The sequence below is a fragment of the Scatophagus argus genome, chromosome 1 (genome assembly GCF_020382885.2).
Source record: "Scatophagus argus isolate fScaArg1 chromosome 1, fScaArg1.pri, whole genome shotgun sequence".
NCBI classification, from domain to species: domain Eukaryota; kingdom Metazoa; phylum Chordata; class Actinopteri; family Scatophagidae; genus Scatophagus; species Scatophagus argus.
The window spans coordinates 1,313,732-1,334,900 of record NC_058493.1 but is presented as its reverse complement, the minus strand read 5'-3'; the positions used below and the strand labels follow the sequence as shown (position 1 = coordinate 1,334,900).

Sequence of the window (21,169 nt, the reverse complement as noted above, 5' to 3'; positions counted from 1 at the left end):
CAGTATAATACGTGGTTGTACAAGCACATGTTTTAAAAGAAACGCAGCGACTTATGAGATGTATTACAAAACAAGAGCACACAATGACTAAGCAGTTTCCAGGAAAATAACACAGCGTAGCGCAGTGCAGTGTTACTACTATCAACATTTATATGTGCATTGTCTTCATAAAAAAAAATCTTTATGAGATCTCTTCTTATAATTATGATATGAAAACTTTGCAAAATGTGATCTCTTCCAGTAACCATAGCATTTAAGTCACCAGTATGAGATACAGATCTTGTGGCTATGTAATGCACTTCCACAACACTGGATCTGGCTGTCCAACCTTAGTACTCTTTTTGAGACCAGTACTGTCACACCAAGAGCTTAAAACTGTTAAGTAATACTGCAGTTTGCATGAAAATCGATAATGACCATTGTTATCCTTATTTAGTTACTCCATTAATAAAAATGTCCGTATTTCGAACATTTAAACCATAATTCATACTTTGTTTTACAGAGGCAAAATGTTTCTATAGCTGTACACAGTAAGACAAACATTAAACACAGATGCAATTTGCTCATACTGAGGTAAGCTGATCACGTAATAAGTAAACTCTAGTGTGTTACACCAGCTCATGGAAAGTTTGATCGTAGGTTTGGTGCAAAAATGAATACTGCTGCTGCACTGTAACTAGTTTCACAATAAACACTTCACTTTAATCAGTTGCATCATCACTACTGACACTAAAAGCTACAAATCAATTATAATCCAAACCCATATGTCGCTCAGGTTACAGCAAACATGCATGCATGGTTTATTCAGTCCTACTAGTGGTAGTGTGAATGTGTGTGTCCACGGTTCCACCACAAGTGGGTCAGATCTTGAGTAAATTTAGCCGGAGAAATGCATTTGTGGGAGAAACTGAGAAATGAGCCCAATCTGACTGCCACAGCCTTTCTAGGACAGTGTGTGAAATGAACAGCATACTGTGTGCTAGGGTGCTGAGTGAAATGAACAGGAAGCGACCACTCTACAGCTTAACAGGTTGAACAGCAAATGAATTCTTCAACATTACTTTTCTTTCTGAGTGAGAAGAGTGATGTCAGTCTGGTAGTACTGAGCTGGACAAAGCCAGAAACAGAGAGCATGGCACTAACATCAAATTTGTGTTCATGTATGGATTAAACATGCAAGATATACTGTGTATTTTAACCTTGAAACAGATCCACGCTGGCTGTTTCCACCTGTTACCACTCTGTCTGCTAGCTGAAACACATCCTGACTACAGCTCTGCACTTCCAGTAACCCAAAGATATGAAACTAACCTCTATCTTCTCAGGTTTTCAAAACAGTTTCATTTACATCAAGAAACTTATCGGAAAAATTATAACCACACGTTTTGTTTTAAAGAAAAAAGAAATTATCCCAGGGTATGACTTGCTTAGAGCCCTTCATCACAGTGCCTGTTACTCCAAATCATGTAGGGAGGTTAAATAAACTTTCAAAGAACAAAGGTTGTTTTAAAATAAGGCATACTAAAGCAGAATTATAATAAATTATCAAAAGTAAATGCTATTTTAATGTTTTTTTTGTAAAATAAATGTTTTTCATAAAATGAATAATTTTGCTATTTTGAAGATTTCCTTAGATGAGAAACTGCACACTGTCAGTGAAATCAAGACAAGGTTAGAGTTGCATGATGTTCCGTTAATGGGAAAGGGAGGGAAGCGGCAACGCTCACTGAGACACTGACATGCTCCAGGGCCAGATGCATTAGTGCAAGCTACAGAAGCAGGTGGCAGCAAATGACTGGTGCTGGGCCTGCTTTTAATCCACAATGATGCCATCTAATCTCCACATTAGAGCTGCAATTATCCTGAGCAGTGAACTGACAGTGAATACAAGGCTCAACAGTTACTGTGAAAGTAAAACTGTTCTGATCGAAGGGACTCTCCGGGAAGCTACGGTCGTCGCCGTCAGGATGGAAGTTTCTTCTTTTAAGTCACGGATCAAAGTAGCCAACAGCATCACACATTCATCTGCAGTCATTTCTTTGGTTCTGTGACTATGTCGATAGATCGGTGTGTTCCATTTTTCTGCACTATGAGCACAGGTCTTTACGGAGGGGAGGCATGGAGACACACACACACACAGCTTGTCCTTCCTCTGTATTGAGCACACATGCAGATGCTCGCACACAAAAAGCAGCAGAGTATCTTTGTTTATTCGCTCACACTGCTTAGTCTGGCCAATGGAGACCCAGCCTCGGCCCCTCTTGTCTCATAATTTTCACAAGTTCACAAGCTTTCACAAGTACCAAAACAAACTCACATAAAACAAAAATAGCGACTATTCTTACACATTCCAACATCCTGCTGCAGATGCTTGGTTCTCTCACTTCTTTGGTGCTACTACTCTGTCCCATCAGAGGCTAGACACAGAGGCTGTGATAACCGTATAGCTAGGAGCAGTTAGAACTTACTCTGGTCATGTGTTCTCTTTTAGAGCTACCTTTGAATTCGGATCATACTTTGTAGCCCTAGCTAACTTCATCTGCCAGTATATGTCCCTGTACATATTTCAATTTTTTTATTTCATCACTTATAGTACAAGAATTCCATTGACCTTGGAAATGAAATGTTAGCCTCTTTTGGCACAATATCATGTTGTAGCAATCATGCAAATTTAAAACCCTTTTACAGGGTTCTTGTTTTAAAACAAGTCACGCGACGAGATGTCATTCTGAGCAACAGTCACAATATTAAGACAGAAAAATTAATCATATGTTTACAATGCAATGCTCGGATCAGGTTGAGATCTGGGGAGTCTGCAAGCTGTTGTTGTGGTCCTCGAGCCATTCCTGAGATTAGAGATGCTACCGATACCAGCATCAGGTATCTGCACGATACCCTGTTCCTGTACTCATACTCGTATTCATAAAAGTGTCCCGATACCACAGTACCCAATACCACTTTAAGGCAGCATGACATTCAGTTGTCAAGAGGAGGGACGAAAGCGAGCACTTTCAACACAAGCAATCTGATAAACATCTAAAAAACCAGCATGACACCGAGTTCATTGCTAATAGCGGCAAACAGCAACAACCAACTTTGCAGCAGACTCTTGAGTAGAGGGAGAAGATGTCAAGAGACAACCCGCACGCAGTGAAAATAACAGAGGCTCTTACCCAGTACATCGCTCTTAATGGCCAGCCTTTGTCGGTTGTTGATGTCTTCTCAGCATACTGGAGCTGAGGTATGAGATCCCTAGCCAACACCACATCACTGACACAGTGTTGTCAAAGCTACACGACTTTGTGAAGAGACACATCCACAGCCTGTTGCAAGACATTTCGGCCCTCAGCTCCACCACTGATATTTGGACGAGCAGCGTTCGTAGTAAGTACTCATATTGGTACTCGGTATCGGCAAGAACTCAAATCTAAGTACTTGTAATTGGACTGAAAAATGTGGTATCGGTGCATCCCTACCTAAGATGTTTTCAAAATGTGACAGGGCACATTGTCCAGCTATGGACTGGCTACTGCTGCATAAAATAATATAATCCTTTATTAGTCCAACAGTGGGGAAATTTGCAATTGTCACAGCAGCACAGGGACAGAAAATGAAAATACAGATAAATAAAAATGAAATATAGAAATAATAAGATAAAGGTGCAGATAAACAAAAAAGTAGGTGAAATATATAAAAACACATTATTTCCATTGTTAATTGTAATTTCACTTCCAGGCGCCGGACTGATCTGTGAACTGTTGAAGCAGGTTGATTGGCAACGGGCCCATGACCATTGTTCCCTTTAAAAAGGTTTGTCACTTCCACAACAACAAGCTATGGACAACAAAAGACATCAAAGGACTATTAAACAGGAAGAAGAGAGCTTTCATGGCAAAGGATCGTGAGGAGCTCCTGGCTGTCCAAAAGGAGCTTAATAAGAGACTGAGAGAGGCTAAGAACAATTACAGATGGAAGACTGAGACCAACCCAAACAACCCAAAAGATGTGTGGGATGGGATGAAACTAATGACAGGTAGCACTGTGCAGCGAGGACTTGATTTTGCATCTGAGCTCAGTCAGTTCTTCAGGAGGTTTGACATCACCTCCTCCCATCAGACAGTGCAGCTAGGTCTATTCAAACCTCTACTGGAGCCTCTGCTCCCCTCAGACGACCAGGTCCCAAACTCTAATTTAACCTTAATATTAAGATAACACAATTTCCTTGCAAAACTCATTAAACAATTTGACATGTCCTGGAAAGGCAAAATCAACTTAATTTGACTTTATATTCTAAGGTTAATAAGAAAGATCGGATTTAAAGACAGTAAGGTTAATGCAATTAGTCAGATTTTGCAGGGTGTTAATATTGGTCCACACTTATTAATGGAATGCAGAGATATGTTCAGTACAGACTTTTCTCTCAGGCTCACAGCATGGTGGATCTTATGGGAAATTAGTCTGGACAAGTTATGAGGCATTCCAGGTTGGCTGGGCTGCAGTGTATGGGGAGGGGGAAAAAGAATGCAGACGGTCATAAGAAAGTGAAGAATATACTGACGAAGACTGACTGAAGAAAACAGCAGTTTTCTTTCAAAACAATGTGGAACCTCTCGAAGAGGTGAATCAATGGCCTGCACACACATACACAGGAATTCTGTTGTTGTGGGTTCAACAGAACCATGTTGTTTCACTGTGTTTTCCAAAAAGAGGGAGCAAAAAACACCAACTAATGCCACCAGAGAGAGGTGTGGACATCAAGAAAGAAAGACATTTTAAAAACTGTTTGCTAGAACCATGACTTTTCCTTTTGAATAAGACCCTGTTTGTTCAGTGGTGGGTGGAATGTGTAAAAAAACAGGAGCCACCCACTGATTTCCATCTGAGATAAACAAATAGGTTTAACATTATCATAAAATGGTATTACATAGGGATGGGCAATCTGAAAAGGCTGAGATGGATCTTGAAGTTGTCCACAATCTACTTTTAGGAGAATCTGAGGTATTTATTGTCCTCATAACCTCATTGACTAGCAGACTACAAAAACAAACCAATAGAGTGACGTAGCCAACTAGATGGCTAGGGCTGATTGGATAACTTCACGTGGCTCTTCCTTGGGTTACATATTGCAAACAATGCAACATGAGCTATAGCTACAAGCATAGCAGATGAGGAGCTTGTGCTAAAAAAGAACCAGCTTTAATGCAACCATTGTCACAAATGGGGAAATTCATAGGTTATTTCAAGTCTGTCTACAGTCTACATGGTGCAATAAAATTAAGAAAAAAAGACTGCAATTTAGATCATGGATTGTGATTGCGATTAAAAAGTGATATTGTTGTGATATTATGATATTATTTTTTGGCCAGATTGTGCTTTCCTTGTATTACAGGAGGAGTTCACTGAACAGAAATTTTATTTCTCTTCAAGTTTTGTGTCCACAAATACTAAAAATAATGATACTGAAGCTAATGAAGCACACACACGAATAAATATATATGTATGTATATCAATGTACATTTCATATTCTACATGTCTTGTGCAATAAAACGTTCAACCGGACACATGTAGTATCTAGTAGAAACATTCTCCACTGCAATTCAAAACACATTTCTGCAGGTTCAAACAACGATTCATATTACACATCGGTGGAGCCTTTAACTAGCATTTCTTCGACACATCAAGATTACACAAGGCAGGCGTACACACCAAATAAATAGAAAAGTAAATAGAAAATCTTCTGTTCCAATTAGCCACATTTGATCGACTCGCAGCCAGAGCCCACTGAAATTAAAAGCGGGAAAATGTATACATTTCGAACAGAGCGGCTTGACCAGTTTCCCTGGCTAAGATACAGTAAAGCCAAAAATATAATGCACTGCATTTACTGTGAAGAGTGTGGGAAGACCAGGGCCAGCAATACTGCATTTGTGACTGGTTCTAATACATTTTGAATTGAAATGCTGAAAAAGCACAGTGCAACTATGAAACACATTATATGCCGTGATAAATGCACCGCCCAAGCGCCCCCTCTCCCCGCTGCCTTTCAGCGGCAGGCAGCAGTAAACAGATCATCAGACGAGGCAGAGATGATAATCAAGTTTAATGTTACCTACAATATTGCAAGAGAAGAACTTCCCTTCACTAAATTCAAGTCCGTAATAATTCTTCAGAAGAAAAATGGCTTGAACGTAAACCCAACGTACAGCAATGATGTTGCGTGCACCCAATTTTTAGGAGTCATCGCAGATACATTTTTGTGGCCTTTTGTCATTTTATTGCAGACATGTTCAGTGACATTAGTGAGTTTAGCCTCCTACTTCAGAGGAATGAGATCATCCTACCACAGGTAAGGAAGTGAAGTAACTGTTGTATCTAAAAAGGCAGTTTGCGGCCTTAAAAAATTGCTGGTGACCACAGAGGCAATGGTTGCGAGACCCCAGTCTGGTGGAAGACTATCAGAGTTCCTGGCTGACATGAGGCTGCAGAGGAGGCAGCCGCAGGAAGAGGGTGAAGTGGCAGTCTACAAATTACAGGTATATGTATGTTTTTTTCCCATTTAAACAGCGAACAGTCTATTTGTACATCCATCCATCCATCCATTTTTCTATACTGCTTATCCGTCGGGGGGGCTGGAGCCTATCCCAGCTGACTACAGGCGAGAGGCGGGGTACACCCTGGACTGGTCGCCAGTCCATCGCAGGGCCAACACACAAAGACAAACAACCACACACTCTCACACTCACACCTAGGGGCAATTTAGAGTAGCCAATTAACCTAATGTGCATGTTTTTGGTATTGTGGGAGGAAGCCGGAGAACCCGGAGAAAACCCACGCAGGCACAGGGAGAACATGCAAACTCCACATAGAACCCTCTTGCATTGAGGCGACAGTGCTGACCACTGCACCACCGTGCCGCCCTGTCTATTTGTACAAATATTTTTGATATCTAACTCACACTCGTTATTTATGGTTTTTGCAACACACAGACAATAACAGGCATCAAAGCTGGCAGGAGATGATGTTGCTGCTATGGGAGCTCATGTTGACCAGAGAGCCCTACTGTTCAGAGTACAAGGTCAGTTTTTGCTAATGTTCTTTCTTAAGATTGTGTTCAGTTTTGCTATCTAACACACATTGTTTAAATAAATCTCTTAAATGTATTTTTTTCCCCCAGATCACCCTGCACCTTGTACACATTATGCTTGTCCTCCTTGTCTCAGCTGCAGTTTGTGAGAGAGGGTTCTCTGCACAGAAGAGGATCAAATCCGACATCAGAGCATCCCTTCATTCAGACACAGTGGAAGACCTGAATCAGAGAATCAGTGTAGAGGGGCCAAGTTTGGAGGATTCTGATGCTAGGGAGAGTGTGGCAAGCTGGTTTAGCCAAGGCCAGAGATCAAGAAGACCAAACTACAGGAGTTGGCCATCCGAGGGGCATGTGGCTGCAATGGAGGATAGTCCATAAGACACTGAGCCATGAAATGTTCAGTTTAAGATGTTCATGACATGTTCAGCCCTTAAAACACTTGCACTTTTAATTTAGATTTTTATTTATCTTGAGATGTTTTTACATTTAAATTTCAGCTCATTGGAGCACTTCCAACACCAGCACTTTTTCAGTAAGTTTCCTGTCTTGTACAATTCTACTTCAAATAAAGAAATTTATGTTGACCGGATTGTTAGTCAATCATTTACAAGTCAATACTGCCTATATAGACAATAAAAAAAAAACTGCACATAGCTACAATGTTAAATTCGATGTAGTTGAAAATGTGGGTGCACCAACTTTTGTGCTGGTGCACCTAAGGAAAAAAGTTAAGCGCACCAGTGCAAAAAGTTAGCCTAGAGCCCTGTTCTATGGATTCTGTAGCAGAGTGATCAATAGTTTAATTTGTTGATATAATTTTTTCCAGCTGGAGAAGGTTGAAGATAACCAATATTAACTCACCACATATACATGAATACAGTTCAACAACTTACAATACAATACTACACAAAAAACCCATGTGTGTCAATCTAACAAATCTGTATGTTGAAAAGCTTGTCCTTGCCTGGATAAAAATGTGAAAAAAGCCTTTCAGTCAGCATTTACAGTACACACACGGTTACCTAGCCTACAACACTGTGAGGGCGTATGTGCTCTGCACTGGACTTACAATGCATGGAAGAAAAGCTTTCACAGTTTATTGTGGGTGTGTCAGGGTTGTTGAGCCATGGGTGGAACTTTCCGCATGTGTTCAAGTTTCAGTGTGCAGGAAGGAAGCAGTGTAGCAAACACTGTATTGTTCAAGTTTCCCTTTAAGCCAGTCAGGCAGATGTATCTAACCCTAACCTGTAAAATCATATGCCACTGCTCTGTTTCAGAGAATCCAAGTCAATCCAAGTTTCCTGATCAACCAAAAACAGACAATCAGATGATTTACAAGAAAATCAAATAATCTCTTGTCGAATAAAAAAGCACATCAGCAAGGACGACTTGACATTATTGGATTAATCCTTCTTCATAATTTCTGAATCAAACTTGCCATTCCAGGTAATTGCCTCATTAGAGGACAGTCCAGAGCAAAGACACACTTTTCCATTACTATCAGTGGTGTCATTAGCTGATGAACCCAGGCCACATCTAATGTAATTATTATTCCTTCAGTCAGGCCACATGACGTGAGTGGAACACATAATCATAATGACAGCTGTTAAACTAAGAAGCATGAAACCATTCATATTTCGTACTCACATTCTTCCTGTTAATTCAGAAAGTTAACAAGGAAAATGGCCAAAAAACAAAGAAGTATGGTTGCCTAGATTTTTGAGGATGAAAAGAGTAACAATATTTAACATCCAAAAACAGGATATCAGATGACACAGATTTTTTTTTCCCCACAAATCTATAATATAATCATTTTTAAATGGATCCTTTAAGGTTATTTTGGAAACATTTGTGACCAGGATATGTACTGAGCTTCTCAATGGTCTCCAATGGTGTGTAAAAAAGTGTGTGTGAGCCTCAAGCATGTAGTTTCTGTACAGACATTTCTTGTTATCAGCTATACATACACAACTGTTCAAAAGTTTGATTCAGGTACAATCAGAGCGCTGAGAGGACTATTCTATATTCTATATTTATGAATGGTCTATCATGCTTTTAGGTTGTAGAAAGTCCTCTTTACAAACAGATTTGTATGAAGGCTTTGGAAAAAAAGAAATGTTCTGTACATGGAGAACAAAACATTAAATTTAATGAGATTCTTATGTCAGCATCAAGTTTACACCCATAACAGGCTGGACTGAATAGGCATATTGTGGCCTATCAGATGGAGCCATTGACGTATGGGCCATGCCACAATTTGACCAATCAGATGAAGCCTCAACCAGCCGCTAGCTACCCTCAGAATAACTGGTGGCAGTTTGGTGGCAACTATGAGACTGGCAATAGTATTATGGGTGAGGAAGGTGAAAATGGCTAATAAGGGCACTTCAGAATTTGTTTATTTATCATGAATCATTGTCATATTACAGATTTCATTTTACAGTATAAGGCCAATCACCACAGGGACATGGACTAAATGGAAATTACTAATCATTTAACTTACCTTTGTTGTGCTAAAACTATGTCAAATGTACATGATGTGTATGGTGTTTTAAGTCGATTGTTTTTATAAATAAATGGAACACACCAATACATCTATAAGTAGAGCTGCAATGATTACTCAATATGTCAAGTTGATCCACAGAAAATCAGCTGTCAACTATTCTGATAATTGTTAACTGTTTCAGTTACTTTTAAAGCCAACATATGCTGGTTCCTGCTTTTTAAATGTCAGATTTTGCTGCTTATTATGGTAGTAAATGAAGAGTCCTTGGTTGGACAAAAGAAGCCACTTTCACAATTTTCTGACATTTTATATAAAAGGTTAATCATGAAAATAATCTGAACTAATAAATGAAAATGAACTAAATGAACTAATTCCAGGTTATGTATTAGCCCAGATAATTAATGTTCCTGTGTCTTTAAACTAAAGACTTTTCTGGGCAATTATAGCACTTCCAATCTATATTATAAAGGCTGGGGGTTGATAGAATTTGAATTTGAATCACAATGTTGTCAAATCCATCCATCCGTTTTCTATACCACTTATCCTGTACCAAATCTTTCTAGGTTCATGCAGCTATCAAGTCCATAGTAACTAGGAGCTAAAACTCAAACTCATCTGAGATTTGTAATTGACTTCTGTAAAGGTTACTATCAGATGCAATCTGATAATTTTCTGAACAGCACAGGATATGTATCAAGTATTAAGCTCTGATTTAGATGTTTATTTATTCTGCCGAATAAAACCGTCTTGAAACTGTCTCAGCACACACATGCTTGATCATCAGCATGTGCAGCAGTCAGTTAATTAGAGAATTAAAGTTGAATTGACTAAATCCCCAGGTAAATCGGTGATTGGGAAAGTTTTTTCTTTGTTTGTATTGCCAGACAAAAAATGTCTTTCCAATTCCAAACTTGTATCACAATTAGACAGTTTCTTCTCAAATTTTTAGACTGTTCATTTCAGAAAGTTGTCAGATGCAACCATCCTGGGTTCTGCTACAGTGAAAGAGCAGCATATTGAAAACCAAACCCATATCAGTGGAAGAATCTAAAAGCAAAGGTCTTCATGCTGTCAAGGTATGCTGTCATGTGCATGCACCCCTGCAATATCATTTATCTTTTCCGTCCTGAAGCAACAGGTTATCACTATGTATACCTACAGCCTACAATAGAAACACCTCTGTGAAAAGAAGTGATCCATCTTTAATGACGGTGTGAAGCAGGGACTGAGCCTTGGTTGCCTGGTGGTCTGACAGACAGCCTTTCAGCTCATTATCATTTCAGTAGCTCATCGGCATTGTGTGAGGCAACACTGTGACGTGGATCAGCCAATTTAGCTAATGCTGGTTGTACAAAATGAGAGCCCTCCAGCTGGACAGCAGCTGACACATGATAACAGAAACATGGTGTACTGTTGGTGGATTTCCCAAAGAGTGAAACATGATACCAGTAGCTTCTCTTACCCAATGAGAAAAGACCTTGTATCTATTGCAGGTTTACGAATATTAGTTTTGCTACTGGTTTCGTCTATAAATATTTTAAAACTTTTAATACTGGTAATAATAATGACAAACTCTATAGACAAAAAAAATGGGGAACCTAACTATTACACCAATAGGGACTTTAATGACATTGCATTCTAAATACACAGACAGCTTTGCAGCTATAAGAGCTTCTACTCTTCTGGGAAGGCTTTCAACAACATTTTGGAGTGTTTCAGTAAGAATGTTTGCCCATTCATGCAGTAGAGCAATTGTGAGGGCAGACACTGATGTTGGACAAAAAAGGCCTGGCATGCAATCTCCGTTCCAGTTCATCCCAAAAGTGTTCGATGGCTTTTAAGGTCAGGGCTCAGTGTGGGTCAGGTTCTTCCACACCAAACTCATTCAATCATGTCTTTATGGAGCTTTGCTTTGTGCACTGGGGCACAATCATGGTGGAAAAGCAAAGGGTCTTCCCCAGACTGTCGCCACAAAGTTGGAAGCATAGCATTGTCCAAAATGTCTTGGTATGCTGAAGAATAAAGATTTCCCTTCAGTGGAAGTAAGGGGCCGAGCCCAACCCCTGAAAAACAGCCCCATACCACGCCTCAATTCAGTAATAAAGAGTTCCGTCCCAATATTTTTGTCTATATAGTGTATATTAAACTTATGCAACACTTTATATTTAAAGAGTTTAACAGAGAACTATTTACTAAACCCTGTCCTAGTGTACTCTGGAAATCCTACTGACTGGCACAATAGCATTTATGCTATAGCTGATATCTTTGACACAGTGAAAAAGTATATGAAAGATGAAAGTGACATATTTTGTCATTGGAGGGAACTCACTCCACCGAAATTCGTGCTCTGCATTTAACCCACCCAAGGGACGTGCACACACACACACAGCAAACCCGGGGCAGTGGGCGACCGCGTGCAGCACCCGGGGAGCAGTGGGGGTTAGATATCTTGCTCAAGGGTACCTCAGCCATGGACACCGGTACGGGGAATTGAACCAGCGATCCACCGGTTACGGGTCCGACACCCTAACCACTGATCCACGACTGCCCCAAAAGACACACGAGCCAGCCAGGAGTCGAACCTAGAATCTTCTGATCCGTAGTCAGACGCGTTATCCATTGCGCCACTGGCCCACACATATATGTGGAAAAGTGACTGCAGACTGATATTTTGTCAATTTCAGACATCAGAATTTTCAGTCCCAGCCACTGACACTGCTTTTATGACTCCAGGAGTGCTAGTCATGGAACTCCACAGATAGTGGGTTCAAGTTTACTGTGGACTTTGCAAAGTAAACTAAGCTGTGCTGTTATCAAGTCATACAGAGACAGAAGAGATTGGGCCTTCATCTAGTAGGTCTTCTTCAAGTCAGCAGTGTCGGACCACAACGCACAAACTATAACTAATCCTTATACCTTCTCACATTCACAGTCATACTCAATTCAAAATATCAGATACCACGTAACACTGCGTCTATTTTTCAAACTATGCTTTTAATTTAATTTTAATATGCTGTTGTATGCTGTTGACATACACACTCACCATCCCATTTGTTTAGTTCTCAGTTCTGACTTTAAGTTGGTTTGGTCCAGAGATCTTTCAAAAGGATTTCTTAATGCCCCTGTGAGTGGGATTTCATAATTTATGGGTTTCTACAAACGGTAGCGTGTGGTTTCAGCGTGCTGTTATCAGCACACCAAACAGAAATTTTACCAAATATAACTTTAAGTATGTATTACATTCTTGTTTCATTCTATGTAATGGTATCGACTAGGGATGATTAAAGTACAACCATAACTATAATCATATTAACAGAAATGTATGCGTTGTTATATGAAAACATCCTGATATTGTGGCGAAGGTTTAGCAAATTATTGTTTTTTAATGTTTTTTTTTTTGACTAGTAAACTTGGGTGGGCAGCAGGGGATTTTACTGATTTTACTGCAGCAGTCGAGCAACTGCTTAGCACGGCAACACCACTTGGACAAACCACATACAGAATTACAATATTCTAATGCTACAAAGTGTAGTATATTTTTATTTTGGATGGCAGTACATGTTTGCCCAATGCACCACAGCATTTTCTTGTATCAATAAACTGGGGGGATATTTGCAGCATATGTGTCCCTCCCATTACATATGATAATTATTTGGATTTTAGCATCTCATATATGGGTATTACTAATGATAATGATTTTCAATGAAAGTATAAACAAAGTATAAACCCACTGAAAGGGGGATGAAGTGCAGCTCAGTATCAGAGCTGACTTAGAGAGCAATGGACAATGTGACCTAAAATTAAAAACAAAACAAAACACATCCTGACAGTGTGTGCATGCACATACACACATGTTGTTTTATGTAAAAATGCCACAGATTATACTCCAGCACCTTCCATTTAGCCCTTTTCAAATGATAGTGGGAAAAGATTACATGGAAAATAGAGTTGAGAAATAAAGAAAATGAACTAAAAAAAGTGACTATGTTTCCGTTCTCAGTTATCTTCTGCTGGTTGAGAGAGATTTGTACAATTGACCTCAACCTTGGCCACTGTCCCATTTCCACATCAGGAAGCAGGTGAAATACCAAACAATATTTCTGACATACACCTAGTTCTAAAACCTGAGCTTTTGTTGGCTTTTCAGCAGGGATGATAAGTCTGACTGATACAGTCTTGCGGTTATTTTCAGATATTTTCTCACTGTGGTTCCAGTAGCAGGAAACATCAGTAGGAAAAAAAAGCAGCAGGAAAGCTCTGAAATGTTTTACAGCCTTGGCTTTGACTACTTATCACTGTATGACTCAGACAACAATAAGAACCCAGGGAAAATAACAGGTAGAAAAAAACAGTACCCACTGTATTTACATGTGAAACCACTGCCCACGAAAGGAAAAGCCTTCTTTTTTTTTTCCAAGTGCATGTTGAATAAAAAGAAGTGAGAGTGGATAACATCATGACCTCAATGTCAAACAGAAACTACATGTCTACCTCGAGCTACATTTGCACTGATAAAAGAGCAAAGGGGATCACACATCACAACAGTGAGAGCCACAGCAAGACACACAAACAGGAAATAACATGCCCACATTTGGCTTGCACATGTGGGAATAACTCGGTAGTAATCAGATAAATACTGACATCACACTGTTTGCACGACATCATTCCACTGTTTGCACTACATGTATATATATTTATATCTTGTTTTTTTCTTCTTGTAAGTACTTTATTCTTCATTTTTTATTATTATTATTTGTTATTTTGTATGGTGCACAGGAGAGAGAAAAATCCAGAGTCAAATTCCTTGTATGGTCACACGTACTTGGCAAATAACGCTGATTCTGATTTATATACTCCTGCATGAGCCCTGATGCCCGACATGAGAGCACAAGACAGCGAAACTCTGAATTAGACAGCTGCTGGTCGAAGGTCATCAACGTCAGCAATCTATTTAGATAACTGATGGTCTTTACTATGGGAATTTCAGTGACACACAAGACATTACGAAAGTTATAACTTGTGGAGGAAATTTCCACTAGGGATGAGGAAGGGTTTGGGGGAATTTCAGGATAACATCTAACCAATACTGTAACTGCAGTTATATTATAAATACTAAAATAACAATAAATAAACCTCAAAAGAAATGTTTACCCAAAATTGAAAAATTCAGTCATTTGAATACTACAGGAAATGTGTTCCATGACAATGGGGGGGTCGTTTCTTTTGTACACAACATATACATGAAGCTTCACAGCACAACGGCGTTTTGCAATATTCTCCTAAACGGCTGAAGCAGATGTGGACTTGTCTTAAATTCTTCTTTAAAAAAAAAGAAAATTTAAAATGACTCCATACAGCTCGTCAGTGCAATCCAAGTCTTTGGAAGCCCAGCGAGTCCCTATTGATTTGAAGATGTTACTTACACTGCTACACACATTCAAAAATTTTGGAATTAATATCTTTGCAAATTCTAATTATATACGTGTGTGTGTGTATATGGGGGGATTTGTTTTGCTGTGATGCTTGAGAAATGTTTAATGGATAAATCTGACTTTCCATTGGTATGGAAGTTAGTAGATAATGACTGAATTTTCAGCTTTGTGTGAACTATATCTTTAATTAATAATTAAAGATACTTAATAGTTGAGATGTTCTCCGGGTTATTTTTTCAAAACAGGCTGTCAGATAAAAATCATTTCATAAATCTCATTTTTATTGTAGAGAAACCTGAAGATATGCCCTCAGTGGTATACCTGACAACATTCAAAAGTGGCTTTGTAGCAAATACATAGTTAGCCAGTTACGGTAAAAAAGAGCAGCATCTGCTGTGATGTGGATGCTGTACCAGTCTGTCACTGAGAAGAAAGAGCTGAGCCCAAAGACAAAGCTCTTGATTTACTGGTCATTCTACATTCCAACCCTCACCTATGGTCACAAGCTATGGGTAGTGACCAAAAAAATAAGGTTGCGAATTCAAGCGACCGAAATGAGTTTCCTCCACAGGGCGGCTGGGCTCAGCCTCAGAGACAAGTTGAGGAGCTCAGACATTCAGGAGGGGCTCAAAGTAGAGCCACTGCTCCGTCGTTTTGAGAGGAGACAGTTGAGGTGGTTCAGGCATCTGGCCAGGATGCGTCCCGAACGTCTTCCTGGGGAGTTGTTTTGAGCATGTCCAGCCAGGACGAGACCTGGAGGCCAACCCAGGACACAACATATCTCTCGTCTGGCCTGGGAACACCTTGGTATCCCCCCCGGACGAGCTGGTGAAAGTGGCCAGGGAGAGGATGGTCTGGGCTTCCCTACTGAGACTGCTGCACCTGCCACCCGGACCCGGATAAGCGGAACAAAACATGACCAGACAAGAATATAAAAAGTGACTTCATACTCACTCATCCAGATGGAAGAACACACCTAGTCCATAAAAATCCTAATAGACTTGTGTAAAGTTCCCTCTTCGTAACCGTGTGCTCACACTAAAACCGCGGCCCTGAATTATGTCTCTCAGGCATCCTACTCACTGTATGCTTTCAAGAAAATAAATACATAATAATTTCAAAATAAAAGTTTCCGTGCTCTTCTATAATCCCTAAACCAGACAGTCTATGACTTCTAAGGTGCATTTTTGTGGCAAAAGTTGTAAATACCGTATGACATGTCTTGATCTCTACAGTACAGTCACACATATGGAGCCAAAATCTTTAGATGACTAATGACCATGTTCTGCAGCCATTGTTACAGGCCAAGAGAAGAAACTGAAAGTAACTGGAGGCAGCTCTGAAGAAAATAACACTCTCACACTGAACAGCTAACCAGAACTACTTACAAACAACTATGTTAGGTAGTAAATAGGGATGGGTTTCAAGAACCGGTACCAAATTGGTACCGGTTCTTGACTGAAATATATACAATATACAATACAAACAGTGCTGCTATTGAAATGTATTGTTCAGTAATTTTAGCATTGCTGGCATTTTTCCCTGCTTAGCTTTGTCAGTGGATACCAGAAGTCAGACAGCACATTGTATATCTCTAGAGAGTGGTAAATGAAACAGGAAAAAACAGCAGAATGCCACAGGGCTGTCTCCAGGTTTACTGCGAAAGATTTACAGCCCCAGGCTTCCTGTTTGTTTAGGCATCCACAGTAGCCAATAGGTGATATAGCATAAATCACTAAGTGTTAGGTTGTCTAACACTGAATTAGTGTATGCTGTCATGGTGACCAGAGATAACACAGTTTGTATTGCACTATACTGTATAAACGTAACAAACTATTTATTTATTTTTCATGTTTCTGCAAAAGGATCGTCTGAGGTTCATGTGTTGTCCAGCACGTGAATGTATAAAGGATATTAGTTATTGGTAAACAGTTGGTGGGTGAGTTATTTTAGTCTGTTTTTATTTACATTTTACACAGGGACCCAACTAACTTGGAACCAGGGTTCTAATGAATCAGTATTTGAGGAGTTAGCCTGTTGAACAATAAGGCCTTTTAAAGTGTCATGAGAAAACAATAAAGACAAAAAACTGTTTGCTTGTATTACTCCAGTAAGACGATACTGAAAATACATCTTGTGGATGTGAGTGAGTATTCAACATTCAGTAATACCTGGCACTTTAACAGGTATAAATTACGCTGAATGAAACTGTTCTGTGCTCCTGCTCCCATGAGGACTCTTTGGTCAGAGTCAGCTACAGGACTCATCATCTTGGGACTCTGAAAATAACTCAAAGAAACTTCAGTAGGATCTGTGCTTGCTAACTGTAACCCATGCCCTTGTTCGTTATGCTGCCCTGAAACCACTATAGTCTGTCATGTATGCACCTATCCACACAGTCATTTGATGTTATATTATAGCCACTTTAACACCCTTCTTAGTCCTGACCCTGCCTGGTACTGGCAAATTTGAGAATTGAGCCCACCTTGTAGCAAGGCCTTTTTTTGCTTTGTTTCATCCAGTACTAAGGTACTGCAACTCAATGATTACACTTTATTGTGTATTGTGAGTATTGTGCACCTTCTTGGAACCTGTCATACACACAGATGCATCTTTCTGGTACAGTCAACAACAAAACCAAGCCCAGTCTTTAAGCTCTACACAACAAAAACATCCCAAACCCAACTTAAATCTCAATACTCTCTGTCAGCAGAACTATGTCTATGTCCAATGGCCAATGCATCAGCGGGTTACGTGTATGACAAGGGAACACCAGGTCAAACTGCACTCTAGCCCAGTGATGTAGGCTTTCTGACATTGCTTGCAAAGGTACTTAACAAGTTCAACCTAAGCTCGAGACATTTCTGAATCTCTAAGAGCCGCTGCTCATTTAGGTGATCCACCAAACAGCATTTGTTTCCAAAGACGTGTTATCTAAATGTTAAAACTTGTTCACAGTTACTCACAGCCGCCCACCATGGTGTATTTTGGTGGCAGTAGGCTTTTTGAATAACAGGCCAATTTTGAATGGAGTTTCATGAGTAACGTTGAAGTGAATGTTCTGTGCAAGTGCAAGTTCTGGATGCATGCTCAGATTAAACAATACATATAACTTCTGTGTCTGAAGTTGTTGTGCCAGGAAACGGTTATGGGTCAATAAATGTGATTGCTCTGTGTCAAACCATTTGCCTTCGCATTATAGTGTTTCGAAGGTGTTGCAAACTTGAAACACACTGGTAGTCTACAGAAGACAGCTCCTATACTTTTGATTTCTGTATGATGATTTCTCTAGAAGGTGAAGTCAAATCAGGCCATTGGATATTAACGTTAATACGTATGTTGTGACATCTGGACAGAACATACATAAGGGAGCTATGCTCATTAGCTAAACAAAATACTTATTATAATATCACGGTTCTATAATAAAATTATCACAGAAAATGTTAGATGCTAACTAGGGTAACGTAACATAACGTAGCTAGGTAAAAATGTGAGAATTTTTTATTTTTATCTCCCACTGATGCTAGCTTGCGAACAACAGCAACAAGGTCTGACGTTACCTTCAGACATTTTGATGTAAGTGCAATGTTGCGAGGTGAATAACTTACACGTTAATAATAAAGCTGAAATATCCAATGGATTTTAACGTTTCATAAACCAGTGTGTGGTCGGCTATATGCGAAAATACATTCAATTTTCGGGTTTTTCAACGGAGTTCGGTGTGACGTCTCCGTACCAAACGAACTTAAATGGATGAAAAAGTAACCTTACACAGATAGCTTAGAATGCTCCGAAACAGTGTCTGAACTGGCGCCACAATCCACCACAGTCAACTTTAACAATTTAAAGTTAGCTGCTCTTCATGTTTTCGAATCATGTGAAGCCCGATTCCTTGTACCGTTAGCTGTAAACATTGTCCACATCCAAACAACTGTTGTTATGAACGAGCAATAACAGGCGTCTCCATACCTGGCTGGCTTTGTGGAACTGTTTCTTCAGCCCGGCCACAGACATCTTGGACAAACGTATCACGCTTCACTTCGGAGAAAATATTTTGTAACGTACTAGATAAAACTGGGAAAACTATAATAAGGAAACAGCCAGGCGACTCCACAACACTGCAATCATCAGTCAGCACTGCTTGAGGTTGCAGCAAGACCTCACTTAAGTCAAGTTAGGGCAGCACAGAATGGTGGAACCGGAAATTCTTTTTTGATCCTAAAAATAAATGTGTTACCAGAAGGCTGAGAATCGAAGCTTTTCATTTCTTACATTTTAAAATGTAAAAATGTTATTGTTTTTCATACAAGACTAACAAAAGATTGTCATAAGCATATTCTTACAAAATGTTTTAGTAAGTAGCATGGTAATGGATTTTGAGACCAGTTCATTTTTCAACTTGGTTGAATTGTTAAAACATAGGCCAGTGAGAATCTTTCCAACTTAGAAACTTGGCTTGATCCAAGGTCCAAAGGCCTTTAACTTAACCATCAAAGGTTACTTTTGTCATAGAAGTGTTAATTCTCATGCTATAGGCTAAAATGCTTTGATTCTTTAATGCAATTGTGTGTGTGTGCGTGTGTGTGTGTGTGTGTGTGTGTGTGTGTTTGTGAGAGAGAGAGAGAGAAAGTTACGGCTTGTGAGATATTGGTCAAAATCGGTTTTATTTTGAAGTCCAAACCGGAAGTTGTATTTACGTGAAGTCACAGCTCCTAATTTAATGAGAGGCGAAGAGGAAGAAAAGAGGGTATAGTAACTACGTTCACGTTTCCCTCGGTGGCGTCTTTACCTTGCGTCTTAACCACTCCCACCGAGGATGCATGGAGGGACGGAAAGAAACCATGTGAGTAGAGAGGAAACAGTGAAAGACGTTTTAAGAGAAAGGAGACGTCATTTCTTCTGAAGCAATGACGTCCGTTTCTGATGACGATGGCAGTCGGTTTTAACAGCTGTGGAGACTTTGGATGAGTTTGTGTCTGCAAACAACAACACCTCAAGTCAGCCCTAAAAACATGTGGCTACCCCAACTGGGCACTCACCAAAGCCACAAAAAGAAGGACAATAACAGGAAGAGGAGTAACATTGTCATTCCTTATGTGTCAGGATTATCAGAAAAACTAAGAAGAATTTTCAACAACCACGACATCCCGGTCCATTTCAAACCAATGATTACACTGAGACAGAAACTGGTCCACCCCAAGGACAAAATGCCCAGGGGAAAACAGAGCAATATTATATATGCAGTCCAGTTCAGTGAACAATGCTCTGATCTATACATTGGTGAAACAAAACAACCACTCCACAGAAGAATGGCACAACACAGGAGAGCCACCTCCACAGGACAAGACTCAGCGGTCCACTTACATCTTAAGGAAAAGGGATATTCCTTTCATGACAACAATGTTCACATTCTTGACAGAGAGGACAGGTGGTACGAAAGAGGGGTCAAGGAAAAACCTTCACTCAACAGAGGTGGTGGACTTAGACATCATCTCTCTTGGACTTACAATGCTGTCCTCCCATCCATACCCAGGAAGTTTCACCCCAATTCACATGAAAGGCATAAGAACAGTCAAACTACATAGACAAATTTGCAGGACTATCAGATCCTTTGTTTTATTTAGTTTCACTTAGTCACTCCCACTGAGGTGTATATATTTGTTCCCCACCAGACAGTTTTTTCAGAACTGATGAAGCTGCTTGGATTAGCAGCGAAACATCTTTAAACCAAATCTTCACAAGTCCAGATGCCTTGCTTTAACTCTTTGAGTGAGTTTGTGTCTGCACACTTTGCCAATACTAATAGACAGTTCTGTGTTCCCTCTCTGTAGCCTGTTACCTGTACTAACACCTTCACATGGCGAAAAAGCTGCAGTCTCTGTATTGTGTCCTACTCAGAGTCACAGAAATTTCCACTGGCAGAATGTCTTTATATTATATATTTATAATTATTCACATCTGTATACTGGAAATTATTTATTAGACTAAATGTTTCAAGGAAAAACTGAATTATATAACAAATTAAACCTGACACAGGAATCATCAGCTTCACGTCTGACTGAATGGAAATGATGATAAATAATCATTTAATAATCATAAATAATCCTAATCATAAATGTGAATCATAAATAAAATATAAAACTT

The 21,169-nt window shown here is 39.6% G+C and overlaps 1 protein-coding gene and 1 non-coding gene across 3 annotated transcripts in view; both read right to left on the bottom strand.

Annotated features, from left to right (window-relative positions):
• sh3gl3a (SH3-domain GRB2-like 3a) overlaps window positions 1-19,226 on the bottom strand; it is a 40,561-nt gene extending 21,335 nt beyond the window's left edge. The window contains exon 1 of one of the 2 annotated variants that reach the window (XM_046386974.1): window positions 18,995-19,226. In XM_046386974.1, coding sequence (XP_046242930.1) covers window positions 18,995-19,039 — 45 coding nt within the window. In that variant the 5' untranslated portion in view covers window positions 19,040-19,226. The remainder of the gene's footprint in view (window positions 1-18,994) is intronic. The other variant, XM_046386891.1, reaches the window with a different exon arrangement.
• trnar-acg lies at window positions 12,155-12,227 on the bottom strand. Its single transcript has one exon. It is a non-coding gene; the product is annotated as a tRNA-Arg (tRNA).
• Window positions 19,227-21,169: the final 1,943 nt, after the last annotated feature.